This window comes from Calliopsis andreniformis, unplaced genomic scaffold (assembly GCF_051401765.1).
Source record: "Calliopsis andreniformis isolate RMS-2024a unplaced genomic scaffold, iyCalAndr_principal scaffold0022, whole genome shotgun sequence".
Lineage (NCBI taxonomy): Eukaryota > Metazoa > Arthropoda > Insecta > Hymenoptera > Andrenidae > Calliopsis > Calliopsis andreniformis.
The window spans coordinates 260,913-288,884 of NW_027480432.1; the positions used below are offsets into that span (position 1 = coordinate 260,913).

The 27,972-nt window shown below is 48.4% G+C and overlaps 1 protein-coding gene and 1 long non-coding RNA gene across 2 annotated transcripts; both read left to right on the forward strand.

Moving 5' to 3' along the window:
* LOC143186851 (uncharacterized) lies at window positions 1-26,965 on the forward strand. Its single transcript, XM_076390661.1, has 9 exons — window positions 1-239; window positions 12,412-12,805; window positions 12,976-14,232; window positions 18,753-18,898; window positions 18,999-19,322; window positions 22,975-23,150; window positions 24,434-24,761; window positions 24,834-25,157; window positions 26,474-26,965. Exons 1-9 carry the CDS (start codon window positions 173-175, stop codon window positions 26,533-26,535), a joined length of 3,078 nt encoding a protein of 1,025 aa, XP_076246776.1. The 5' UTR covers window positions 1-172; the 3' UTR covers window positions 26,536-26,965.
* Window positions 25,847-26,965, forward strand: LOC143186865 (uncharacterized). Its single transcript, XR_013003115.1, has 2 exons — window positions 25,847-26,628; window positions 26,711-26,965. It is a non-coding gene; the product is annotated as an uncharacterized LOC143186865 (long non-coding RNA).
* Window positions 26,966-27,972: the final 1,007 nt, after the last annotated feature.

Genomic DNA, 27,972 nt, shown 5'->3' on the forward strand with positions numbered 1-27,972 from the left:
CGAAAGCTTAGGTAGGGTACTAGTGAGGAACGGTAAAGACGTAAGGACGACAGAAGAAAGGAGTTTTAGGAAAGAGTGGAATCGTTGAAATTGAACGAAGGCTGCGAGATTGCAAAAAAGAAAAAGAAAAAGAAAAAAAAGAAAAAAGAAAGGAAGAAAGAAAATTGAAAGAATGAAGAGAAGGAAAAGTAATAACGAAGCCCTTGAAGAAATAAGGAAACATCGGCTGAGCGAATACGGTGAGCGATTTTTCCAATGATTTCTTGGCTGAAACACGTAGTTGGCCGATGATATTGTCGCCACAGTTAGAAACGTCACGAATATGCCGCGAACGAAAGAACTTTCGAATGAGAAAAGATTTTTCGCGCGATCGGACGAGTGACGAAGCAAAAAGCAATTGTTTCGAGATTTCTAAGAACTAAGAAACGCTTAATTGCTAGTCGGTGGTCCGCGAGTCACTGGAGACCATGGGCCAATCGTGGGGAATGTATATACGTTGGATATCAGAGTGATAATTGTGCTGTTGCTCGCGATAACGTGTCTACTCGTAGCTGGTGTCGTTGCTTCACGAACCCTGACGATCGCGAATCAATCGATGATGCTCCTTCTTTTTTTCTGCAATCGCAGCTTCCGTCCCAGCGGCTAATTGTTCATCTGTCCTTTTCAAATCCTACTCTGTAGATCCGTAAATCGCCATATGATCGCATCACGATCCCTGACAGTATAAACTGAACGGAATCTTTGTTTCTTGTGTGCTCGTGACAGTGAGGAATATTTATGCGATTTCAGCATATGCAAGCATAAACGTATTTACGGGAATCAACTATTCGTAGACCTTTGGTTCCTTCGAATGAGGTCACGAAAGAGTGCAAGAGTTGGAATTGACGCAAAACGAAACGATCGTTATCATCATCCGCATCGCTATTTGCGTGTTTCTTTTTCCGTTATACTTCTATATAATAGCCTGTGTAACATAATAGAAAGAGTAATAGGTACTGAATCGTCGCATTTTATTCAACAAAGTAAGTCCAATGATTCACGGTGTTCTACCGTCGCATGTCTCTTTCTCGTTCTTCTGATTCGTCTGCCCATCTCTCACTTACGTCTTTTCCGACCACCTTGTTCCACTTCCGACTCGACACTCTGCGTCTCTGAATGCTATTTTAAGCTCGCAAAAGGCCCGTTTAGAACGAAATGAAATTTTGGCGAATCGCGTTATCAGCCTATCGCAAGGGTAATTTTTAGGAACAAGATCGTGCTGACGTACATACGTGTGTGTGTGTGTGTGTGTGTGTGTGCGTGCGTGCGTGTGTGTGTGTGTGTGTGTGTGTAAATGAATGCAAAGTAACTAACTAGCCAAAGGGTCCAAGTCCATTCGTTATCGGAGTTTTTCTACAACCAGGCGATCTTACATCGTCACGGGTCAACGTACGCAACAATAGCGCGATATTGGTATTGCTGCGTTAAAGTATTGGAATTTTTCGCAAAATTGGTTGCCACAAGAATAACTTTATCCGTTGGAACGTTTGTCGTGCAGAGAAACTGAATATTGCCGGGAAAGGGTAAAATGGTAACGATCATTTTATAAGAGCGCTAACAGTTAACAGGTAAATAGAAGCAGGAAGAGAAGGAGAAAAGAGGAGGATGCGCAGTATCATGGATGCTCGAAAATGGCTGCTACGCTGAAACGCGAATGGTTCGTTACGACGAAAAGAATTCCTTTCTCCTCACTCGCTCCGCCTTCTCGGTTAAATTCGTCGTAGTGCCCTTGGAAAATGGTCGTTTTTCAACCCGTTAGCGATTACGTGGATATCAGTCGTGCAATCGATCGCGTTCCTTTACTACCGCAGAAGGATCTTAGGCTCGTGCTCGTCGTTTTGCCAATTATCCGAAGAAAAAGTTTTGCAGTGCAACTGTTTGCGCGAAAATCGCGTAACTTACAGTCTCGAGTCGATTGCAGGGAGTCGTTATGCGTGCGTGTAAACGGAGCCGAACACTGATAACACTTTGGCCCGGTTTTGCCCAACGCAACCGTTAACTTCTGTTTTCCATCGAACCGTTTTGCAATTGCAGCGACGCAGAGCTTTCACGATGTCTTATGCTCGATCGTTTCTAAAAGGTATAAAGCCCCTGTTCTCTTAGCTGGATTGCATATTTTCTTCTGCTCGGCTCGTATAGGCTTTCGAACGGAACGTATCTCGTCGCAAGCAACTAGCTACCGCTTCTACGACTGTTAAGTCGTTCAAGCGACGAATAGGTACCTATTGTATTCGAGTTTCTCAAACCGTGTTACCGCGTTACCGGTCTAAGGCTAAGGGAGCCTTAACAGACTCCTTATATTATTGCACTTTTTCTTAACCATAAGGGGAGATTTTTCCAAACCTAGGAATTCCTCATGATTATTCATTTTTGCTCTCCCAGTTCACTTTCGGCGCACGACTTTGCTTGGAACAAGAGCAAGGGAGCAAAGAGGACGAGAGGGAGAGAGAGCGCGAGTTAGGGGGGGGGGGGTTAGAAAGAGGGAGAGAAGCGAAGGCGTTTGTTCTCCTTTGCAACGAAGAATATGTACCTACTTTACTCGTAACGCATTGCTCGTTCAAGGTGACGCGTTTCGAATGCGAGCATATTCACGTCGAAGAAGCAATCGAACGTTTCACGGACGTTTATTACCGTTGTAAGAGTCCTAGGGTAATTCGAACGAGTCAAGTTGCTCGGGAAATGGTCATGATCGTAGTAGAGGCACCTTGCCGATACGCAGAATCGACGAAATAGGCGCGCACACTTGCTCCTGGTAGAAACGCTGATGGTTCGGTCGAAGGAAATGGGGCGCGGAATGGCGCGGCGCGCGGTTGGTTTGGTAAAAACTAGTAGAGATCGTGAGAAGTTGTCGAAACGAATGACCGCACACCGGTGTCGACCGAATTGAAGGCGATTCTCGCGACGACTGATTTGACGAAATAACCAATGATAGAATGCACGCTAGCGGAGCGTCGATGCGATATCCGATATACGCGCGCGCCGGCTTCTATCTCAACAGCGTGCAACGCGAAATGGTGGGTGGTGTTCTATCGGCCGCGCCGGTGTCCCAGCCACCGCGATACGAATTATCTCGCGATACACCGGCGTTCGTCGAAGAAACTTTTAGCTCTTTCCTACCACCGGACTTCTTCCAGTTAGGCTAGTTCAGATTCGTCGTTCGCGAAGTCTTCTCCTGATCGTGTTAACGCATTTGGACGGGCCAATGTACGCGAACGACGACTTACTGCGAAATAAGCAATCTTTTCCTCTCGCCTAGCCCCTAGGAGACCAACAGCAGTTGGCTGTGTTGCTTCGTGTACGCCGTTGTATCAGAGGGTTTGTTCGTAGCGCCGCGCGCGTGTTCGTTCCTAGAAACGATTCGTCGATTTTGAAGGAGGATTGTGGTACGTGCAAGTTGGGAACCACTGTCAGTGTGCAACTACTCCAGATAAGGTATCGGTTGGCGGCCGGTCTGCGATAACGCTTCGCAGCATGACCCAACGTAACGCATCGTCCCGCTTTGCCTCGCTTCCTCTTGCCTCGCTGTCCGTTCTCCTCTACGTTTGTCCACGTTCGGTTCTTTCCTCGTCCTACTTCGTACAACTGTCTCGAGAAGCAGTTCACGCAACTTATCGCAGTGTATACTACGGATTCCTATCGATAGAAAACAGTACCCTCCGAATTCGTTCCCTACGTGCCATCTTTCTTTACAAGCACGACCGTTTCACCAGACCTTTTTCACTTTCTCGGTAGCTGCCTAATTCCTTTCAACCTTCAAATTGTCGACGCGTTAATTTTTGATCAACCGATATCGAGAGTAATTTGTAGTTGAGCCAGAACGAGAGGAGATCTGACGAGAGGAAGAAAACGCGTGGAAAGAAGAGTAGAGTTTAGGAGAGTATCTAGAAGTATCGTAGGTAGAGAGGAAGAAGGGGTTGGGAGGATCGAGCAAGCGATAAAAGCGATCTGGACGATAGAGGTGATAGAAACGCCCACCGCGCAGCAAGTGGCAGAAGCGTATAGCGTAACTCTCGTTGATAGGGTAATCTTTCGCGGGTAGAGATTAGCCAAGGACGCACAGATAAACCGCGACACGTTAACATTCCTTTGTCGATTACTACTCTTACCGTTCCTCCTTCATCTTCTGCTCGTTCACTTTCTCCTAGAAGCGGGAACGCGACAACCTCTCGGCGCAAACATTTCGAGGTTTCGCTACTCGTGATTCCGTAAAATGGAGCGAGAGCTTTCTCCTCGTACGAGTATACGATTGAACCCAGTCTGGCCACCTGCGGCCGCGTTTATGAGGGTGCGCGTACTCGTGCCCTTTACAAACGCCGTTTTTTCTTCGTTGCCTTGGAGGAGACAGCTGAACAATCCGCACGGAATTCTGACCAACCGTGTGCATTCGTAACTTCGTACGTTGTTGGTGGCCGGGGCAGGGAGGAGGAGGGTGGTGACAGAGGTCGAGGGTGGTCGGTGATAAGGAAGGAAGGAAGGAAGGAAGGAAGGAAGGAAGGAAGGAAGGAAGGAAGGAAGAAGAAAAAGCCGGTTATTTTTCCCATGCGAGGTGAAAAACGGAAACTCAGTTGGGGCCTGTGCGGTTTCGTACTGTTGTGCCGCTCGGTCTCGCATATGCGGGTGTTATCTGTCGAAAAGCAGCTCATCGACCAGTCGCACAGTGACTCGTGCGAGCCACGTTCTTGTCTCTGAACGAATTCATCTGCATTGTTAGCAGTTTCAGCGGCGGAAGAAACGAGCAACGAGTCGCGAGTCCCTTAGGAACGAAAACCGCCCCGAAAACGCCCCCGTCGTGCGGCCGATTATCTCCGCGTGCCAGACGCGACCCAGTCGATCGGCTAATGTCTGGCGAGAATCGTTCCACGAAATCCATCGAATCCCTCATTCGTTTTCTTTACTACACCTCGCGTTCGTCTCTTAATCTTTTTTTATTCGCAAAGAGTAGCGACGAGAAGCGAATCACGCGTTAATTCGCAATCGTATCGCAATGCTCATGTTCCGCGAGCTAATGCCATCTGTGACTCACGGCACGAACGACTTCAGCTACCGTTGCAAGCTGACTCGTGAATCCACTCAAATCGTAATTGCTCCTGCGAACGTTGTTAGCCGACGTTAACGATTAGTACGACGAACAACGAATGGGAGAAGTCGAGAACAGGTGTTACCGACTGGAAGATTTGCAATTGAATGCGGTACTCGAAACGAATCGTTACTTCGTCTCATTGAAATCAGCAAATTTCTTCAAAATACAAAGGATCTATTATAAATTAGAATTGATTTGCATTTGCGTTGAAGAATCGGAGGTTTCTAGTTTTCGGAAAATCGGTGAAGGGTGGATTGTAAATGGATAATCCAGTGCAGGAAAACACCGCCATAAAGTAATAACGAGGCAAATATTTGTACTCTGCCGTTGGTAGACGGTTGGCCCCTGATCGTTGGACGAAAAGCTGTACGTGCGACCACGTTGCGGCTTGTTCGTCGCGCCGACATCGACGCCGACTCCGACGTGCCTCTCGAAGGACGCGGAAGAAACGCGGCAGAGAAAAGCAGGGGGTGAAGCGCCCTGTCCATCGCCGGTTAATCCCAATGGGATTCCCAACGCGTATCGCCACCCCAAGTCTCCTCTGTCCATTGTTTCATCCCGCAACAGTTTGTCTTTTGTCATCCTTGTACATTCCTTTACACGGCTTGTCAAAATTTCATTCTTCTACTCTTCTTCAAATCTGTTTGCACGTTCTACGTGGAAAACGATCGAATAGAAATTACGAGGAAAAAATGCTGGAGCATTAAAAGTTTGAAAAAGGGTAGCGAGAAACCTATTCGCTCTTTTTCCTTAATTCTCTTTCTCTTCGCTTAACGACGTAGAACGTAGATTTTGTTATCGCTCAGGGACAGGAGTCCGGCAACGAAACCGGATGTCCGCCCGCGCAGGATGTGACGTCAGAACTGCTGTGCGCCGGCAGGCCAGCGTGTACATGTACCGTAAACCTAGCATCTCGTTCTTCACTTGCCTGCTTTGCCTGCCTACCCGCTTGCTTGCTTGCTTGCTTGGTTGCTTGCCTGCCTGCCTGCCTGCCTGTCCTGCCTGTCCTGCCTGTCCTGCCTGTCCTGCCTGTCCTGCCTGCCCTGCCTGCCCTGCCTGCCCTGCCTGCCCTGCCTGCCCTGCCTGCCCTGCCTGCCCTGCCTGCAACGCAAACAATTTCCATTTCGTCGCTTGCTCTTGCCCTCGCTTTCGAATTCATACACGAGAAAGATAGATGAACCATCTTCGTTGGAATTTCATTGCCGATACTTTTTCTTCTCTAGAAGAGGAGAAACGAGAGATGCAGTTGGATGAAATACTGTGACCGATGACACGAGCCTCGGTAGCTTTCCATGCTAAATAATCTTTTGTTTCGGTTGTAAACACACGAAGTCTCGTTTGTAGGAAAACAAAAGGGTAGGCACGCTTTCCTGAGCGGCTTTACGCGGTTGCTCCGATTTCTTGGTTTTCTAGGTCAAAGGTGCTGTAAAACCTATAGAAGCCGTTTATGTTTGTTTATTCTGACGGGTGACGAAGTGACGAGTCATCGGCGGCAAACAGTGACTGTACCTTGACCAACGGCATGCGTCTTTGCGAAAGATTCAGAAAATTTCATTCTTCTGCTGGCAACCGTTTTTCTTTAGACGATCATTAGTCAATCATCAAATTAGATGTATTTTCTGAAGGAAAAAAAGACAATTCTAGAGAAAGGAGAGGTAGAAATTGTAGATCGGTTCCAAACTAATAATCGTCTCTCATCCACAGCTGCGACTCGAGGCTAGAAAATTGTGCTCGAAAACCTCTCGACTTAATACCCCATTACGTCTTCGATGTGAATACAGTGGGGTACCGCTGACGACCTTCGACCTCTCGACGACTGATTTATTGCCGTTCCCCGCTTCTCTCCCTGCACCACTTGACGCGTCGAACTCTCTGTTTTTTCTGCTTCTTTATACCTCGCTCCCTCCACCCCCACAAACTCTCGCATCGCCCTATAGCTCGGTAAACGAAGTTACGGCCGAATTACCAAAGATTAGTAAACTGATCCAGTCCGATTTCGATGATATACTTCGACATAATATCATAAGGGTTTCTACTGTGACCTTTTTGAATTAGTAGATGCACACCCCATGAATTTCAGGGAATTCGATTGGAGTCTTTAAATTCTAAAACTCGCCGAGTTTCTAAGAATCCTGTGTTTTCTTTATCGATAAGTTTTCATCGAAGATATTTTTCTTTGATCAAGGTTGCTCGATACATGGTTATTCGGTTATCTGACGATTATATAATATTCAAATCATAGTAGCCTTTTGACCGAAAGCTCGAGAAGAAACCTCCTTATTCGAGTTCGTCTCACTGGCGCCTTTATCCGTCTACGTTCGCGCGCTATAAATCGCAAGCGATGGACTGTCGTAAAAGCCTAAACGGTTTGAAATGTCGGCTTTCGGGGGTGGCGCTTAACCGTGTTTGGAATTCGAGAAGAAAGTGTGCTGGCAACTGAGGGTGAACGACGAAGAGGTTGAAAATGAGGGGGGGAGGAATATGTCCCGTTGCGCGATTAGTTCCCTTCTCGTGTTACGCCACGCAGTCTGCGTTTTGTTGTTTCGCGGCTTGTGACGGCTGACACTTCTCGAAACGAACCTGTTCGACCCTCGATCTGGCCAACTTGCGTCATCTCAGCTGGAATCTTCGGTCTATATCTGTCGTTATTGGGTCCGATTCTCAGAGGCTACGAAGCGCTAAAGATTAGACACACTGCTTTTGTTTTCTAAAAATGTTGTACAGTATTCGAGCCAACGTCATCTAGATCGAAGGTTCAGAAGAAATCCGTAGCCGACTAAATTAGATTCGATTAAGCTGAAACCTGCATGAAATGTACTTAATGCCATCGACCCAGTAAAGGGTCGATAATTGCTAGTCGCCGAGATTCATGGGCCATTTTTCTTTTTTCGGGACACGGTCACATGCCGGTCGGAAAGTTAATGGGGCTAAACGAATACGGGACTCTGGGGTGTAGGACGATGCTCGACCGTTTTGGTAAAAAACACGACAGAAACTTGATACGTATTCTCCTCGTAGTCGGGAGGATTTATTCCGTGGTTGGAATGGAACCACTGGACCACTCGCGCCCGCGATCATTCGAAAGTCTTGAGGCTTTTCCAGTGGAACCTCATTCGGACCCACCACGGACGTTGCAAATACTTTGGAGAAGTTTTGATGACGTGTCGCATAGGTTCGTTTCCGGTACGGTTTATGGCTTATGGTACACCTTTTCCCCTTTTCCCTTTTCCCCCTTTTCCCCTCCGATTCTCCCACTCTCTGTGCTTGTGCTTCTCAAACGGACGGCATTGTTTCCTTCGTCGAGGCTTTGCTAATGATTCAACCACGGCCTGCGTTTTTTCTCTTTCTTTTTCCCCTCTGCAAGCAAGCGGCTTTAATATTTACCTTCTTTCCTTCGGTTGTTGGAATTCGTCCTGTATGGGTCGCGCGTACCAAGAGCACCAATAGCAACAATTCTTAAACGTGTTCGTCTATTCTCATACACGCAAGCATTCTCTTTTGCGAGTGGACGTGATCGGTAATGCGCTGTCGCCTGCCGATGGATGATTAAATGGAGCGCGGAGCGGCCTATAAATTCACGTTTTTGAAACATCTTTGGAACGACGTCAAAGATAAAAGAGCGAAGAGGCAGCAAGATAAACGGGGGTTACCGACCCTTCCCCCTCCCCATCCTTCTTTTAGATGAACGCGGTATCTCTTTGCTTCTCGGTTCTCGTGCGCGACAACGAGATCTCGTACGTTCGGATTCGATCGTTTAATCGAAACAAGTGGCGCTTCGAGTATTCGACGATAGACGTGCATCGATCTTTTTTCTTTTTCGCGATTTTCGCTTACGCTTACGCGCTGACCCTGATCATTGGCTCGTTCAACTATGAAGTTAGACCGTTGTCAGGTTTGATAGGATAAAGGAGCTGTTTTCGAAGGGAAAGGATAAGGTTGAGAAACTCTACGCTCGACAAAACGCCGAAAACGTTGCGTTACACGTCTTCTATGTAGTTGGTGAGACGAGCCACTCGTACCACTTTTTACGAGCTTCTCTTTTATTACCCATTAAGCTTAGAAACGAAAAGAGATTTATGGTTTAGAGGAATCTTGATAATCTCGATACAATATCGTCATTAGTACGTAGATACAGAGAAAAATGATTTTTGAACATCGAGAATATAGGTATGTACTATATTCTAGCTATTGAATTTTTCTTGGTATCGAGCCAAGAGAAGAAGAATATAATGGGGATGATATGTGTTATGTAGTTCATTTTGAATGATACGTCGGTGTATATCTAATTGGCCTCGTCAGTAGCACGCGGCTACAAGTTAGTGGGATAGAACGTATCGTGGTCGCGTGCCGGTTCATATCGTCTTATCAGCGTTATCGACTTCTATCGAGCTACCTCAGCGCAAAGCGCGCGCTCCTTTGAATTCGAATCGCAATGAGAAAGAAGACGACTCATTAACCGTTTCTCTTTTAGTACGAAATAGAGCAAGCAATTATTCTCTCTTTTGTCCGTAGCTGTAAAGGTACTTCAGAGGAATATTTCGAATATGATATTTTTTTCTACTGGCCGGAGTTATGTTCGCGCACCTGGTTGCGTTTCTTTATCAGGGTTGGTGAGACTGTCTTGTTCTCGACTCCACACAGAAAGAAACGATTCTGCTTTCTCAAAAAGAACAACCTACAACTTTTTACAATGGGCCCGCTGTTCTTTTGTGAAGCTATTCGAAAGCGCGGTTACCGCGATATGTACACATTTCCTGACGATCGGTTCTACACAATTTCGTGCATTCTGGAGTAGAGTAAGATGCTCTTGATCGACGCTAAATGATAAAAGTGGGAAAATATAGCAATGCGGCGGAATGAAGGAAATGAAAGGATTAAGAAGCGGGCGCAGAATGAGTAGAATAGAAGTCAGAGTGGGAGGAAGAAGAAGAAGAATCCAAATAGAGAAGATAAAGAGGCTATTCAATCTTTGAAAATCTCGTCGTAAACCGCATCGATACACGCCGTCTTGGTGGCTTACGTTGCGGATAACAGAGGCCGTTTTTATGGGGCCAAGAAGATAAGTAGGCAACCTCTGCCCCCGATGTATAAAACGTCTTCCGCTCGGTCAGCGAGACGGAATCTCTTCGTTCGCTACCGTTTCTACGAAGAACATTTACCTTTCTTCAGTTCAACAAGTTCTTTTCAGTTTGAGACAGTGATGCTTCTAAAATTCTATTACCTATCTCTTCACTTAGTTCACCATTTTATAGGTGAAAGTTGAAGGGTATTAATCAACAATAGAGAAGATGAGCAAAGGAAACGGGAAAGGATCGCGAAGAGACGAGGACGAAGACTAAAAGGACGAGGGTGGTAGATGTAATCAATTCGAGACTCGAGATTGACCAAAATATTTTCGATTGGATGGTTGAAAGGCAGGTTACACCCGATAACGCGACGACACCGAATGAATGCGGAGTGAGAGGGTGTGGGAGAGGGCGAGGGCGAGGGCGAGGGCGAGGGCGAGGGCGAGGGCGAGGGCGATGGCGCGGGGGAGGGAGAGAGCGAGGGGTCGGAATCTGGTCGCGTTCGAGGCGCGGCGCAGCCTAGTTTCGCAACACGACCGAGAAGGAGATTCTCGTTTGGTACGGCATCGGCATCGATCGCGTATTTTCTTGGTTCGAGTGATTAATCGGGGTCACGGCACTACGCCTCTGCGACTCCGCGACTCCGCGTCTCGTTACCGACTCGATTTGACCGCGCAACAATGGAGCTTCGTCTTTGATAAGACGAGTTACTCGGCTCACAAGCACCCGTACGTGTGTAGGCGCGTTCGCGCGCGTTAGCGCGCGGCCCTCTTGCCAATCTGCACTCGCATCGTATTTACGTTATCCGAACGGGGCGGGACGGGGTTCGTACTTAGACCTTTCGCGAAAAAATATGTTTTTTAATAGAATTCGCCGCAAAACGAGCCGACAGATAATCCGCCGAGCCTGACCTTTCCAATTCGATTAAGTAACGACAATAAGGTCGGCTGAATGTTAAACGATTGATACACCGTCTTTAGGGGAAGATATCGTACAGTTTCGTCGATCGAGTTGTCATTCTTTCGAGCACCCCCTCTTCGAAAATATTTATGCGAGTGATACTTGTCGACTACGCTTTCTCCCATGATTGCCACGATGTGCTCGTCTTAAGGTAACTGAAATTTTTCGATTTTGCCTTTGCTTGTCTGCTTCCTTTATTTCTGCGAGCATCTATGCCTTGATCCAAAGCTATTCGCTCCCCCAATTTTTGCGTACTCTTCACTCCGTTTCCGTTCTTTTGCAGCTTCTCGACTGTTATCTTCGTTTTCGTCCAGACTCGCAAGAGAATCTTGCAAACACCTGTTTGCGCATTTCGTAATCGTACAACATGCGACAGGCGGTCGATAATAAGCTTAAAGGCCGAGAAGCGTCTTCCATGATACAGAAAGTAGAAATGAGGGAATGTTTGAAGGAAATTGGCGTAATCTAATGAAATAGGTTTGTCGTGACCTATGTTCGGCATTGCTGCCATCGGATGACCCTTGAAAATTAAAAATAATACTTTTTATCTTGAATGCTGGAACACGGCTCGCAAACCGTTCTCCCCCTATATGCTCTCCCTTCTCAATGTCTCTCTTGTCCTCCTCTCCTCTCCTCTCCACTCCACTCCACTCCACTCCACTCCACTCCACTCTACTCCACTCCACTCCTCCCCTCGTCACGTCTCGTCGCGTCGCGTCTCGCCTCATCACGCCTCGCATCTCTCGCCCTGGCCTCTCTTTCTCTCCTTCTGTCGATCTTACATCCTTGATCTTTGTTTTTGCGTTGTCCGGGTAACTCACGCGGTCCGTTCGACCACGTTTAACGCGAACGAAAATGCAAACGCACACTCGCGAATGTTACGGCACGCGATCCTACTTGAACGTGCGCAAACATACGATCGCGACGAGGGCGAGTGCGCGCGCTCGCTAACGAGCAACAGATAACAACCGACAGTTATTTTTGTAACATACCGGCTAGCAACAGTTTGTCCGTGTCGTCGAGACGAATCGAGCAGCAGTCTTTCGATCTAATCGATCGGACAAACGATTCGATATCGCTCGATCTCGTGATGCAATTTCTTCGATGCGGCGACGAAAGATAATTGGAAGGAGGACAGGAAATGTGCTTCCAGAACGATTATCTAGATCAGATGATGCGCGGTTGATCGTAGAAATCCGTAGATCGAGCGAATCTCGAGGAGCGCAAACAGGAATAAATTGACGCGATCGGTCTCGATGTTCGCAGCTTTGATCGAGCATGTCGATCAAACGAGAGAGTACAGCGCCGAGAGGGAAAGAGAGATCGTTACGAAGACCTTTGAGCAGGACCACGAAGAGAGAGAGGCGAGGACCCTGGTACGATCGACGAAAGTGAAGGATTCCGAGGTTGTTGAACAGCAACAGCTAGGACAACAGCAGCAACAGCTAGCGTACGAAAAGCGTGGAAGCGTGGAAGGCGGGGACAATGTGGGCGTGCTGGAGGCGGGACGACGGGAAACTGAAAATGGCGCGATTATAGAGCCCGGTAGCGACGAACCGGTAGTTCTTACTGTTTCTATCGATCACGAAAACGATGCCGATGCCACCTACGACCTACATCCGCTCGGCTACGATCCCGATAGTTCCGTTCTGCAAGAAAGGTAAGCACGAACACGCCCTCGACGATGTTCCCTTTCGATTCGTTTCTAGTTCTTCCTTCACTTCTATCTATCGCTCGAAGCATCAAATATGAATGCAAATAGGGTGAAATAGAGAATTCGACACAAATTTAGTGGCAAAATTATTACTAATTATTTGGTCGATCGCGAAGGGGTTATCTCGAACAGGATTCGGAGCGTTACGAGGGCGGCGACCTGGCGAGGGAGGAGCAGCAGTATTCGCAAGAGCAGCAACAGCAGCAACAGGTTTGTCAACCCCACCACTGTGAGCAGGAGCAGCTGCAGCAGTCACACCACCACCACCACCACCACCACCACCACCAACCGCCGCCGTACGCTCAGTTGGGGGCGAGTGAGCCTAGGTCGGTTCCTGAGGGAGGGGATAGCGGGCAGGCTAGCGAGGCGTCCGCATTGTTGGAGGAAAATCGTCTCGACAGTCACGCGCCTCGCTCCACGATGCATCGTTACGTTACGACTGAAACGCTGTCGCCGACCGCAACCGATCATCACAACCCCCACCATCAGCACCACCACCATCACCGCCACCACCATCACCACCACCACCACCACCAGCAGCAGCAGCAGCAGCAGCAGCAGCAGCAGCAGCAGCAGCAGCAGCCGCCGTCACAGCCACACCATTTGCAGTCGGACGCGTCTCAGCACGCGGCGCTTTCTTCGGTGAACCATCGCCGCTTGGACGAGCAGGACTCGCAATCACAGCAAGCGCAATCGGCGCAGCAGCAGAGCCAGGAAGTGGATCACGAAGTGGTGGAAAGAGTGAGCGGAATAACAGACATGAGGGGTGAGCGAGGAGACTTTACTCTCGGAGTGCTTTTCCCGAACCTCGGTACCGCGGGCGCGAGCAACTCGGGGAACGAGGTGGGCCCGAGCGATCACCACCATCATCACCAGTCGCATCACCATCAACAGCTGGAGGAAGTTTTGCCCGAGGACGCGTATCTTCAGCATCAGATACGCGGAGGAGGAGGTGGTGGAAGCAGCGGCAGTGGGAACAGTGGAGGTGGCGGAGGCGGAAGTGGAGGCGGCGGCGGCGGTGGCGGTGGCGACGGGAACGGAGCCGGTGGAGGATCGCCGACTCTTCGAACCGTTAGCTCGCCTAGCTCTAGCCGCAGCCCTCACGACGATCAAGGCCTGTCATCGCCGCACCGTCAAGGACACACGGACGGCGGATACAGTCCCAGCGATCAGGGAAGACAGTCGTACGCTCACTTGACAGCTATGCAACCGCCGTCCTCTGTGCAGCCTAATCACGGACTGAGTCAAGAAGCCGACCGAGTCTCCGAGCAGCTTTACATGGACTCGATTTACGCTCACCACGCCGCTGGAACGCCTCATCATCAGGAACAAGGATCCTCCACTCCGCACTCGCCTAGCGGCGCGCTTTCCAGGTTAGTGGCCCCTTTCATCTTCCCAAATACTAAGTCGTTCTCGTCTCCGCCGAATCGAGTGCAACGCGAATGTGCTTCTGATGTTCGCAACTTTCCACGTCTAGATTCGCGAGCGACAAGTATCTGTTGCGTCAGCGTGGTCCTAGGTACACGTTGTACAGTTTATCGTTTGCGAAAATGTTTACCCGACGGCTTAAGGGATGCTCCGTGTTCCCAGGATTGTATACGTAGGCGATACAAAACCGAAAATAAAGCTAAACCGACAACGAAAAACAGTGCGACGCCTCTCGGGCCCTATGCTAACAGTGAAAACGAACAACGTTTTCGAACGTGTTTGTCGATTCGTCCCAGGCACGAGTCTCGCGCCCTTTGGATTTCCATTATCGAACTTTTGCTCGAGGGATTTTCCTCTCGTTTGCGCACACACGGACACACACGCTCGTTCGCGCATTCTTCTTATCTCCTCGGTGCTCTATTATTTTTCGCGCGAACCACGAAAAACTTTCTCGATTTCATCACGGTTGAGAATCGATTTGTGTTCAAGCTTGAACTGCTTCGCCTGTTCTTACGCGTCCGCGATAAGAGTTTATTGACCGATAGAAACGATTCTTCGATCGCGCTATCCGACTGCTCGGAGAGGACGGGCTGTTATCGGCGGTGGTCGTTTACATTCGATCACGTTCTACGACGAATCGTGGCCATGGGCCAATCGATGCCGGGAAAGTCGAGCGGAAAATCGTTTAAAAGGAGGACTTGCGAATAAGCGAGAAAACAACAGCAATGATGAGGCGCTCGCACGCTCGCGCGCGTACGATCGTCTTCGCTGTTTGTCGATTTCCTCATGCGGCGTGCACGTGCACGGGCCACGACCTTCGAATTTAGATATCTAAAGTTCGGGTGCAGAGGACACTTTGCCTTTTGCTTCTCTTTTTGCGGCCAGCGTATCGCGTTGTCGAGATTAGCGCACGATTCGACGACTCGAAGCGTCGCTGGCTACCATTCTCGATCTCCTTCCCTTTGTATTTTTTCAATCCCTCATCTACGAACAGCAGCTAGACCGCAAACTCTTTTAATCTCTTCCCATTGTTTTCTCCTGTCTCTCGTTACCTTCCTGTTCTTATATTCGACAAAATCTCTGTTACTGTCCAATATTCCTAACACTCCACTCGACTCGTCTTTCGTTTTTCCGCGTTTTTTCGACACGGATCCTGTCGATGATTCGTCCCGACGAGACGGCACAATCGTTTGCGTATTGTTTGTCAAGAGCGAAATCGGAGAGCGTGTAAACCGTAATCGCTGGCCTTTGACGCAGAGTTTACCGTGAATCATTCGAGGGTTTACAGTCCGTCAGAGTCGTACCCATCGTGTTCCAAGAAACCCTTCGGTATCGTATGACGCAGCATATCGAGCGTAAGTCCAAATGCGTTTTACCGACAATTTTCCAGTCGTTTTTCAGTCGTTTCGTTTTTCAGTCAGCATGCTACAGTGTAGAATTTTAGTAGCAAGCTAGAGATGAACCTTGCTACGATTTGCTGGGAAAAAGGATAAACGGAGCATCGGAGCGCGTTAGGTGGTCGTATTAGGATCGGTGGATAGATAGGAATGCGTTGGTGGGGAAAAACGATGAAAGAACGATATAGAATGGAGGGTGGGAGCGAAAGATCGCGAGAAAAAGAAACGGGGGAAGGGAGGGCCAGCGGAAGGGGAAATCCTGACCACGTTAGAGGTTCTCCATCGCCATTCGCTTCGAAGTTTCGTGCACATTGTCGCATCATATTCCGGTTAGTTCGCATCAGCTCGGTAACGTTCGCCGGACAGAAAAAACAGTCGCTTCTTTTGGATCAGCTCTGTTTCGATCGCGTTCGCAGTTTAATCGTCGTTTAATCGAGTTTCACGCAAGAAACGTGTGGTATAGGTGGACGAGGAATCGATGATCCTGCAGACGATCACGGAGGAGAGCGTGCAGTAGTGAGTCTTTTTATCATTCTTTGAACTTTCTTCGAACGATCTTACGCAACGATGTCTGGATAAAGACGTTTACCTAAAATAAATGATTCGCTCGTTTCGTTTCTCTTGGTTACATGCATTCCTCACTCTACCCCCTTTCACCGAAGCTCTAACCATTTATTCTCCTCACCTCGTTCCACCTTTCCTTACTTTGCGATCGCCTCACCGTTCCGATCACATCCTTCCCATTTCGAGTTACACTCGCGATGCCTCGGCTTTATCGCAATTTTGTTGCGAACGAAAACAAAGTAAATGGAAAAGCGATAAGAAAATTGCGACGCTGATGCTCGTAAATAAGCAGGACGGTTCGTTTAGGAGTGTGGAAGGTGCGCAAAGGACGTTTCGGGACAGCGCGGTCGATTTCCTTTAACGAAGACAGTGGATCGAGCGAAGAATAAAGCTGTCACGCAGCGATGTAGCAGCGGCGATGGGTTACATCTCTTGTGTTGATCCGCGACGCGCTATCGTGAGAAGAGGCTTATCGAGTCAGTGGATTCAGATAGCGGTCCGGTAGCAGGGCTATAACCCCAACCGTCGCCATCGTCCTTCCAGATTGGATTTCGCGAAATCTGCATTCCTGCCGAGTCGACCGATCTCGAAACATTTCCCTTCTCTTTCCCCTTGTTTCGATCGTTGGCGATTAAGGGTAATTGAGCGCATGCAGGCTGAGGAAGGAAGTTGGGCGAGAAGAATCGGCATAAAAAAAATCGGAGCAAGCGAGATCGAGATTACGAGTAGACGCGACGACGGACGACCGAGAGCGTCTTGGATAGGTTCTCGGAAGAAACACGAGAAAGCGAGCAGCAGTGAGCCTTTGGTTATTGAAGTTACCCTGTGCGACACGCTGCGTGTGGACGTGCGCGTACGTAAATAGTGGCGACACGAACGAGCAAAGTGGTCTCGATGATTTCCGGTTACTGCAGACCGCATTGCGTCATCAGTTAGTTATTTTCGCTTCGAAGATCGATTTTGACCGGCCTGCATCGCGATTCTTTGCCGAACGGAAAAAGTAGACGTTCCTTGGGAGGCTTTCGACAGAAATGTCCAGATTCAACGCACGACTCGTGATGCAACGTATTCGCCTCGGTGCACACGACACGCGGCAATGCCTTGTGGAAATTTCTGTCGGGGGTCTCTAGCACGTGCTACGTTTCTCGTTCTTTCGCTTCTTCCGTCGAGAAGGAAGGATAGCGGTTCAGAAGAAAGCTAGTTGCACCTGGTAATGGGGTGCGTCTTTATTGGCGTCGCTTGTTTTCTCGACAATATTTATCGCTTGGAGGTCGACGTTTCATCGGGTTGCGATCTGAAATACCTAGCTGATTTCGTTTGTCTTTTACGAATTCCACGACGAGTAGTCGGCCAGTGATACGTGGTGGGACTACATACACGCTCTCATTCTCGGTCCTTTTCAGACTGCGACCGACCGTGGTTTATCGTTGCATTTTCGCGCGCCTCTTGCGTCTTCCTTCTTGCGCGCCGTTTCCGTCGCGTCGCGTCGCTTCGCGTCGCTTCGCGTCGCGTCGCATCGGCAAGCGTCGCGAGCGCGTTACGCGAAGGTCGTCGTTGCATGGTTATCGATGTTTCCTTTACGGTAAACGCTGTTCCTCGAGTCGCTTCGCCTCGAAATCGTTCCGGGAAAATTTCCAAAGTGTCCGTCGAGCACGTACCGATCGAACCGTACGTGTCCATTGAGTCGCGCGAAAAGCCAAGGTCGTGCGTTCCCCGTCTTCGTTTGCATCGCGCGACCGACTTTTGCCGTGTTTGTCACGATAAAAAGATGCGTATACGAGATCATTCGTGGTTCTTACGTCTTCTCTCGCGTCGAAGTTTCAACGATTCGTCTACTGGACGAAACTGAACGAAACTGAACGAAACTGAACGAAAGCGGTTGCATTTAAGAAGGAAATGCGCGCCTCGTGTCGTTTAATTGTACAACTTTTTAGCTGATCGCGCGCAATTGAGTTCATACGTGCAACACGAAATAAGGGGACAGTGTGGTCTATCGTGGCTACCTGGAGGAGGATTTAGTTTGGCTGTTCGTTGGAGGTCGAATCGTTTGCGTCAGCGAGTTCAGGTATAGACAAAGGTCGATGCTAATGGTAACGGTAGCGTTAATAGCGATGGTAATGGTTAGTGGTAATGGTAATGGAGTAGTTATGTTCTCGATAGTTGGTGGTCGGGTAGGGAACGTCGGGAAACGTGTCCTGTTTTGGCACGCGCCCGCATTTACGGCTCGATGGAGAACGGTTCTTGTTTCCGGCCTCCCGCGGAACTCTGGCACACACGAGTGTCATTCTAGACAACCTGCCTTCCCAACAGGACCGAACCGTGATCGTCGATGCGTTTTAGCATGCGTGCGTGCTGTTGAAAATCCCATGGGTGTAGGCGGGTATTCTCGCGAGGGCGAAAACCGCCGCCCAACCGTCGCCCAACCGCGTACCTACTCCTCCAGCCGAACGTGACGCGAGCAGATATATTGTCCTCTATAACCGTTCGATTCTGCGATGTTTCAGTACGTTGTATCGCACTATGACCGGCGTTGGCACGATGGCGACCGCTAACGCGACAGGAACCGGAGGCACTTACGCGCTTCCTTACATGACTGCTGGTTCTACGGAGTTGACCGCCTCGCCGCCGCAGCAGCTTTGGAACACTCAAGGTAACCGAGTGAAACATCTCTCATGCTATTATTCCAATTGAAAGTTGTGTTAGGTTAAGGCTAGGTAACAGTACCCGACTGAATTGTTCGAATGACATAGGTCTAGGCACGGGTCTTTCCGCGATATCGGAGGACTACGCCAGCAGTGGCAAGTCGTCTGGAACGGTGCCGCACCAGGCCTTGCCAGGTTTCTCGCAGCCATTCTGCGGTAGATATAGCTTTCGAGGATACAGTCCGTCGTACTCGACGCAACAGACTACCACAGGGGTTGGAGCAGCGGTCGATCCACCGTCCTGGAGTTACCCCTCGCCTTCGAACGATTCTCTGACGACGCAGTACGCGACACCTTCCAGACGACAGACGGTTAATCCACCGTCGACGCCAACGCAGCATCAACTCACCGCTACAGCCAGCCTTAGTGCCAGTAAGTATTTTTGCGATTCTCTACACTACACTAAGTGACTTACGAGTCACTTTCCACCCTTCTTAGTTTCGTTTTCTTGTTCGGCTTACTCGACTCATTCGACTTCCCCCCACCACCCGTTTTCTGAGCATTTTCGACGACGAGCGACCTCTTCGTCTCATCGCGCTGCTCGAACAACTTTTCGTCTCGCCTTACGAACCCTTGGGCTTTCGAAAGACGATAAATCGTGAGCGACTCGGAGGAACGCGGGCCGCGCTCGCTCGCGCGACACCACTCGCAATGGATCGTGTTGCACGGGGATCGTAAATAACGAGAAAAGGATTCGATCAGCCCGCCATCGTTGCTTCGAATTCGTCGAACGAACGAGAACCAGTCTGACTAGACAGGAACATACGACCAGGACTAGTGACAAATTTCCCCATTCGTCTGTAGTCCACTTACGCCACCTCTCAGTCTCTGCAGAAAAAAAGGATATCGCGTTACAGTTTCTTTCGTTTTAGCTGTCGTGTCAAGAGAGAGAGAGAAAAAGAAACGAAAACAGTTTTCTCGGGACGTCAATGGATGAAAATTTCGATACTCGTTACGTAGTCGCTGTGTCGTTATCGGCCACGTCGTTGTCCTCGAGAAGCTAGCAAGGAAGTGGAAGTTACGTTACAGAGGACATATCGTTGGTCTGGCGTCAATCATTGAGACAAGGTCCCTATCTCGGAAACGTGTACGCAAATATAGTGAGATAGTTACGTTACTCCTTTACAATCGGTTCTTTTTCGCGGGACAATCGCGCGAAGCGTGTGTGCCACGCGATCACACGATATCGAAGGAGGCATTGATACACGCTGACCCTGACCTAGACAACGCATACTTATAATCTAGTTTTGTCTACGCGCGATACAGAAGGAACGATAATAAGTCTGTGTATCTAGCTGCCCCGGGACCGCGCGAATATAAGATAATTTCAATGTATCTTGCCGCATAGGCGCATAACGCACCTCGATGCGCGTAATCGTGCACGCGACTGATACTCCTTTCTATCCAATATCGTATACGGATTGCGTTTACCGAGGCAATGAGTCGATAAGGGTTCAACAAGTTCATCCATCTATTTCTGCACTTTGCAACTCAGCTTTATAGAAATCAGAGGTGTAAGTGCTTTCGGAACGCTTCGCGTCCAATGCATGAACGATGGAATATAATTGATAACCATTCATTCGTTGGACATTATTTTTGTGTCAATCCGAACAATAACGTGACCGATAGTCGATGCATCCTGTGCCATCAAGGCTTGGAACTGGCGAAAGGTCGTGTAGATTTCTCTATCTCCCTGCTTCAATGAAAGAAGAAAAATAAGGAATACCTAAAGCTTTTTTTTTTTTTTATTCGATGTAGCGTATCGTCTCGTCTTTATGATTTGCACATTTTTATACATATACGTACTTATACATTGAAAGTTAGAGAGAAAAAAGTTAGAGTAAAATCTTGTTCCAGTCGAAACCTAGGTATCGTTAAAGGTTGAGACGGAGAGGTTGAGTGGTTGAAAGCCTGTATAAGTACCTCGAAGAAACGCAAAAGTCTGGTTATGCGTTTGAAGACGGCTGGCATATATTGGAGAAGAAAGTCGAAAGCTTTGAAGTGGAAGTTCGTTCGGGAAGCGTCGGGTGTCTGCGGTTTCCACTGTTCTGCCGCTTTATCCGAAAGTCAAAGACAACGACGGGGAATGTGGCTTTTAACATACCGCGTTCTCGAGTGCCATATACGGCGACGATGACGATGACGATGACGATGACGACGACGACGACGACGACGACGACACGACGCCAGAGTGGCGTTTACCACGCGCTTGCCAGACCTCCCTTGAGTCCTCAGCTTGTTCGCCCGCAGCAAAGTCCTTCCCTTACTTTCACAGACCCCGGACCACTTAGTTAGCACGTGGCCTTGTTGCTTAATTTAACGTAAACGTTTGAACGGTCGAGTGACACTCGCGCTTCGAAAAGGAAGCGCTACCTACTCCAAACATCTCCTTTACGCGTGTAACTCGCGTTAAACACCTGTTACATCGCTAATGTCTCTTCGTGTTGTACAAACGAGAAGCACTTTGGCTGTTTGTCGTGTCTCTTATGGTTAAGCAATTTCTTCAACAATTGTATCGCTATGCAAGTCTCTCATCCTGCAACTTTTTCGCGACAAAACTGTTCTATCATTGTTGTCATTTCCGCTCCTCTCTGAATGCAAACCTGCGTTCGCAGCTTTCTTCTTACACACAGTTTATTTCTCCCCTGTCGTTCTTCCACTCCTTGTCCTCTGGACTATGTCACCTCGCGCGTCGCTTCGACTGTCTTTGCTCCACTCGCCTCCGACGAGGTAATTCGACTCTCCTATTCTCATTCCTCGTCGCTTCGTCATCTTCCTTAGAGCGTTGGTTACCATTACCGTTGAGAATATTCGGTTACGAAAGACTGAAAGTTTTTCTAAACTAAGCGACAATTTCTGTCCCTCCTAACCTTTGTGGTTTTCGGTTCATTTTTCTCCTCTATCGTGAAATTGTTAGGATTCTTTTCTGATACCTAATATGTGTTCTGCTATATGACTCGAGGTAGTAGTATGTTGCATGAGTAATTAGTTCCTTAACGAGCGCATTAAATTCCTCCATCCAAGGAAGGGTGGCGTCTTGGAGTAGACGAGACGTGAAACGTACCTCGATCGCGTAACCTTCTCTCCATCTCTGTCAGTTTCTCGAGCCTCTAGCTGGACAGTGGGACCGTCAACAATATCGTCGCCAACGTCAGCGACTCGTCCCTTACCTATATACATGCGATATCCAATTGCTTCCCAGTCGAATTTCTGCCGGATGCGCAACTGCCGTCCGCTGACCTCTTCGTCCTCTCTCGACCCGTCTCTGACGAAGTAACGCGAGACGAAGTTGCGCGTATTTCCCATTGGCGTCGATGGCGAGACGCTCGTTTTTAATAAGACTTTTAATAAGCCGATTAATAAGACGTTTGTGAATTTGATCGCTCGGGGAATAAACAGCGTGAAAGGTGTAGGATGCACGCCGCATCGCGTGCCATAGAGTAGCTGGTTATTATCGGCAAGGACCGGAAATTGTGATAACGTCGTGTCCCTCTACATCCTCTGTCGCGCGTTGTTGCGTTTCCTCTATCCTTCCTTTTCCTCGCGCGAGCGCGTTTCTTGCAGGACTCTCTCGATTCGCGTGCCCCGTTGCTCGTCGTCGATCGGACTTAAATGTTCGAATTTTGTAGTCGAAAGCAGACGAATCGGTAGGGACATCGGTAGGGACATCGGTAGGGACATCGGTAGGTCGATTGAGAATACTTTTGACTCGAGGCGATGGAAAAGCACGGAGAACGGTAGATTCTTAATTACCCTTCCATTCTTGACATTACTATAGCGTGCGTCGTCGATGCACCGGTGGCATCTTGCCTTTCCCTGTCTATCGTTTATTACTGTTCCCCAAAAGTTTCGATAACCAGAACGAGAAACGAATAACCAAATTCCATACTTGCACAAGTAACAATTTGATTGTCTAACTACAAGAGACCCTTAATTCTGAAACTCCATGAGGCGAAAGTTGCGATAAAAGCGAGAAGAAAGTTTCGCTGTTCAGATCTGTTTGAAAATGATACGAAACGTACAGTGCACAACATCGAGGCGGAATACTTTACGGAAGGGCGAGAATGTGTAAATTGCGGGGCAATTTCCACCCCGTTGTGGCGACGAGACGGAACCGGGCATTACCTCTGCAACGCATGCGGTCTCTACCACAAGATGAACGGGATGAATCGGCCCTTGGTGAAGCAGCCACGCCGACTGGTAAGAAGTGAACGACGGCGAAGAAGACGGCTCTGGAGACGGTTTTTCTCTTTGGCGAGCTAACGAAAGAGGAAAATCGGAACGAAAAGAGTGTCTCGAAACGCTCGCGCTGGCGCTCGCGCTCGGTTGTGTGTTCGCGCGTAGGACAGGAGCCTGTGTGGAAACTCGCCCGTAAATCGTGTCGTCTTGACATCCACATGTTGACCATGTTTCAGGCGACACAGGGCACGTTAAAATCTTACCTCACTCGTTTTTGCCTGGTCAGAGATAAGTGATTCGCGAGTCGCACGTGCATAAGTACGCGCGTGGTTGAAAACGTGAAAGGACCGAAAAGGAATAAATTTAGCATGCGCTTCCGTATATGCGCGCTGAAAGAGAAGCACCCCTAACGTTTGGCATCCTGTCTCTGTTTCAGTGGCGGACCAGGGCGATTTCTACAAAGGCTTCTGTGGGTATAGTGGCGCCCGTCGCGCCTTCGAGGAGAAATCGAGCCGCCGTTTGGTAGGTGTTACCCCCCCAACTCTCTTTTTCTCTCTCACACTCTCACACTCTCCTTCTCCCCCTCTGGCTGTCACTCTCTCGTCTTACTCATTCTTCGCAAAGTCTTACACTTCTTTCTTCCTCTTTCTACTTTCTTCCTCGATGCACTTTCTCCCGCCCTGAAAACTCGAAGACAACGAACGACGTTTCTTTTTCGCTGTTAATTCGCCGTAGCGGTGAATTGTGGTAGAACATTTCGCATAGCTTCGAGGTGCCACTATACCCATGATGCGATATCGGGCTGGGCTCTCCTTCCCGAAATCATGTGTAGCCTGAAGAGACGGTAGGCCGAGACTTGTTCGCGTTTCGCTGTTCGAGAAACCTGCGTCGAACGGCACTTGTATTCTATTATTCTCTGCTATCGGTTCCTTTTTCTCGGTCAAGCGTCGCAGGCTCGCCTGGTATCGCGCGGATGGAGGGTTGCCGCACACGAGGCTGTTGCGCGCGAATAGCATTTCGTGCTTGATCTTAGATAAAGGGGATCATGTAGCGTGTAGGTGCGGCAAAGCTACAATATTTCTCACTTGTTTTATACCTATTGCCCTTCGCTTTGCGTATCTTCGCTACGTTATTCCCTTTACAGTAGCTAGACGTAAGCTGTCTTCCCTCTTACTCTTGTTGTTCCTTTAACTTTACCAAGTCTTCTTCTCGCCTATTCTCGCCTACTCTCTTATCCTTCTGTTTCTCGTCACCAAAAGGAAGCTCGTGAAAGCGTATTGTGAAACGGTTTCGTGTTTCCACAGTCTGCTTCGAGGCGAGTAGGAACCACTTGCAGCAACTGTCAGACGACGACGACGTCCCTGTGGCGTCGTAACACTATGGGCGAGCCAGTCTGCAACGCCTGTGGCCTCTACTACAAGTTGCACGGCGTGCGCAGGCCTCCCACCATGAAGAAGGACAGCATTCAGACGCGAAAGAGGAAGCCAAAGGGTGGGATGAAGATCGATACTTCCATCTCTGTAAACGTCAGCCCCTGCGCGAACAATAATAACAATAATACTAACAACAATAACAACAACAACAACAATAATAATAACAACAGCTTAAAGATGGAACCAGGTACGTGCATAGGTACTTTAAGCTTTAGTTTTACGCTAAAGGCGCAACATGACGCTAACTGTTTCATTCGAATTTTCTCAATAGATACCTACAACGACGTGAGAATGAGTACTCACGCTGGAGTACCTCACGTAACTTACGGTAACACCCTTTACGGTAGTCCTCAGCCCTCCACTCGAATAGTCTCTTATCCGTCGACTACACCTGGGATGTACTACGATATGATCGCATCGCAGCAACAACAACAGCAACAACAGCATCACCAGCACCAGCAGCTGATCGAGACGCATTCGCCAAAAATCGAGTGTCCATCGCCACCGTGCGCCAATCGATCTCCCGCGATGATCTCCGCAGGTCACTCACCCGATCATCATCAGCTCGCTGCTCCGCATATCGTCACCATCGGTGGTAATTCCTCACCCAGCACGGCAACTACCAAAATGATTCTCGACAACGGTCATCTGGATAGACCCACGGTTGTCTCGATATCTTCCTGAGTCTTTTGCTCCCGCACCGACTCTCGTCCTACAAAGGTTCTCACGAACACGCGTCGCACCATCGTATGGAAATCAATCGTTGTGAGAAAAAGAATTATACAGTTGAATCGTCTGGATACGTACCTAACCGGAGACAAGACACTGCTCGAGAGTTTACTTTTCATCATTTTCGTCGACCGAGAGGATGCTTTCGCTCGCAGGCTAAGGGATAGTAGAGAGGCTTTTTCTATGGCCTGAAATTCGAAATACGTTTTATCGAATGGCCGCGATTCGATCGAGAATCTCACGAACCAAAGACAGCAATGCGGTGGTTAGGTACTAATTGATCGAGCATGGGACAACTTCAATCATACCGTACCCTTCAAGTTCGATTATTTTCGGCCTATCGTGTAAATAATATTCACGCGTATATATCACCCTCCTCCTCTTTTTCCACCTCCTTCTCCACTCCTCCCCCCTTCTCTTTGTATTATTCCCTTACTCATTCCCTCCTTTATCTTTTCGTTTACCATTTTACTTCTCTTCGGTTCTTATTTGTAACGCGACTAGCAAATTTTGCTAAAACGAGCCGTCCTGTGAAAAGTAAGTAGGGTAATCGTCCTAGAAGTTTGATACAGGCCCGGAGAGAGAGAGAATGAATTCCTAGATACGGAAAATCTTACGCAACTTCGTGCTGTACCGTATCGAAGAAAAATGAAATAGAAGGGAAGACTTTATCGATATTCGAAATCGAAGAATGATTGTTCTTAACTCCTACCCTTCTTTCCACGAGGAATCGCGATTTCCGTCAAATCTAAGGGAATTTAAAGACAATTCGAAGATTGAGGGAAGTGTGCTTGCGCGACGTACACGTGTCATGCCTGAATGTGCTCGTTGTATATAGTTTTATGCCGAGACGCGTGTACATACGCGTACATTATATCATAGTAAGCCGATCGTAGGAATTTTTGTCTTCAACGATGTTTTACTTTGTCGTTGGTTCCACCGCGATCGTCGTCTCTTGTATATAGCAACGATAAGTGAAAAATACGATTAAAAACGCATGATATTCGTTAATGGACAGACTCGCGTCATTATTTTTTCTCAAAGTAAATCCAAGACGCGTAAAATTGTAAATAGTTGTAAAAGACAAAAAGCGCGTTATTAAGGTAAAGTTGTCGTCCTCGTTAGCGAGAAAAAAAAATGTATTCAACCGATAATTAAGAGTACACGAATAATTATTTTCAGAATTTGCTGTATCGAATCGGTTGTTTCTAAATAAACATGGGACGTTTGAAAGGAAAATTTGAAAAGCATGTGTGACGGTAATGGGAGATGTAACCGTCGCTCGACAGAGTGGATAGAAGCGACGCGGACGCAAAGGTACCCGACCAGCTGGCGAGGTGAGTCGGTGAACGCGCAGGAAAACTTCATCCCTGTGTATTTTCGGTGATAACGCGATATCTCGGCTAATCTCGGTTAAAGGTTTGGGCGAGGGAGACGACGGACGGTTTCATTGGCGTAGCCGGTGGGAAGCAAATTGCCCGCGCTTGCAGACGGCTCGAGGCACAGAAGAAACCTTTCTGATCCTCTAGATTTAGGTCAATGAACTGAACAGTTGAAATTGAATTTTGATTAGCGTGTGAAAACGATGAAAAAAGTTTGATTTTTCAAATGATGGTCGTGTTATGTTTACTCCGAATTTTTCTATTTTCCTCGGCAATAAAATTGTTAGCTTAACTCGTCGTCTATCTATAACTCGCGAGACTCCGAATCGCGTGAGAAAAAAATGTCTATCGAATGACACCTAGGCACTCGTCGTAAAGTGAGTGCAGGCATGGGGTTGTAAAGATCGTGGTAACACGTCTTACGACCGTAACTCACCCGACGTCTTATCAGAAGAATCTCGTGTGTGTTCTGTAAGTATGACGACACCACCCTCTGCTCTCAAATCGAGTTCGCCTCCTCTCTCCCACTGTTTTTCACGATAACGCGGCGTCCGCGCTCTACATATACCTTCTTTTCTAAAGACAGTTTTTTTCAAACGCAGAAAAATATGCTCCCTCGAGAGAATATATAAGCTAGAATTTGTCAATCTGTATTCTTCTTTTAAATCAGGGGTGGCATTTTGAAATGAGAGAGAGAGAGAGAGAGGGTAAACTGAAGAGAAATATAAGCGCGACTTGGATGGATAGGAGAAGGAAATAGAATAGGTGTCGTTTATGGGAGCAAGGTGGCGGCGGGGGAAAAAAAGGAGAAGGAAAAATCGCAGGTAATTGGGCTTGATGCGTAAGGTTGCTCGCTGTCGTTCGCACGATCGTGGTCGGTCAATATTTGACGCGATCTCTCTGCTCGAATTGAAGCTTCGGTACGACGCTACTAGGCGGCAGCCGTCCCGAATCGTCGGCATTACGCGAGACGACGCACCTTGGCAACGCACCTGTGTCAAGCCGCATCGCGCGCTCTTGCCACCTTCGCTCTCTCGCGAGTCGACCGTCGACTGTCGACGCGACACAGATCACTGCAGCTCTTCGATATCAACGAGGACCCTCGCTCCCGTTCAACTCACATTTTGCCTCTCTGCGGCCGCGGTAAGTCCTCACTTTATCCTATACTCGCTCGTCTATTCTCTACCCCTTTTTTTCTCTATCCCCCGCAGTTGCTTCTTCCTTTCAGAGGGAACCTCGGTATCCCTCTTTCCTCCGATTGCTCCTCCGATTGCTCCTCCGATTGCTCCTCCGGTTCTT

What these genes read in the sequence shown, in the direction of transcription:
- LOC143186851 (XM_076390661.1), top strand. Translation starts at nt 173, where the DNA reads ATGAAGAGAAGGAAAAGTAATAACGAAGCCCTTGAAGAAATAAGGAAA. An exon ending in AGTTCCGTTCTGCAAGAAAG is followed by an intron (nt 12,806 to 12,975) that starts GTAAGCACGAAC and finishes TCGATCGCGAAG; the next exon opens with GGGTTATCTCGAACAGGATT. An exon ending in TGAAGCAGCCACGCCGACTG is followed by an intron (nt 23,151 to 24,433) that starts GTAAGAAGTGAA and finishes GTGTTTCCACAG; the next exon opens with TCTGCTTCGAGGCGAGTAGG.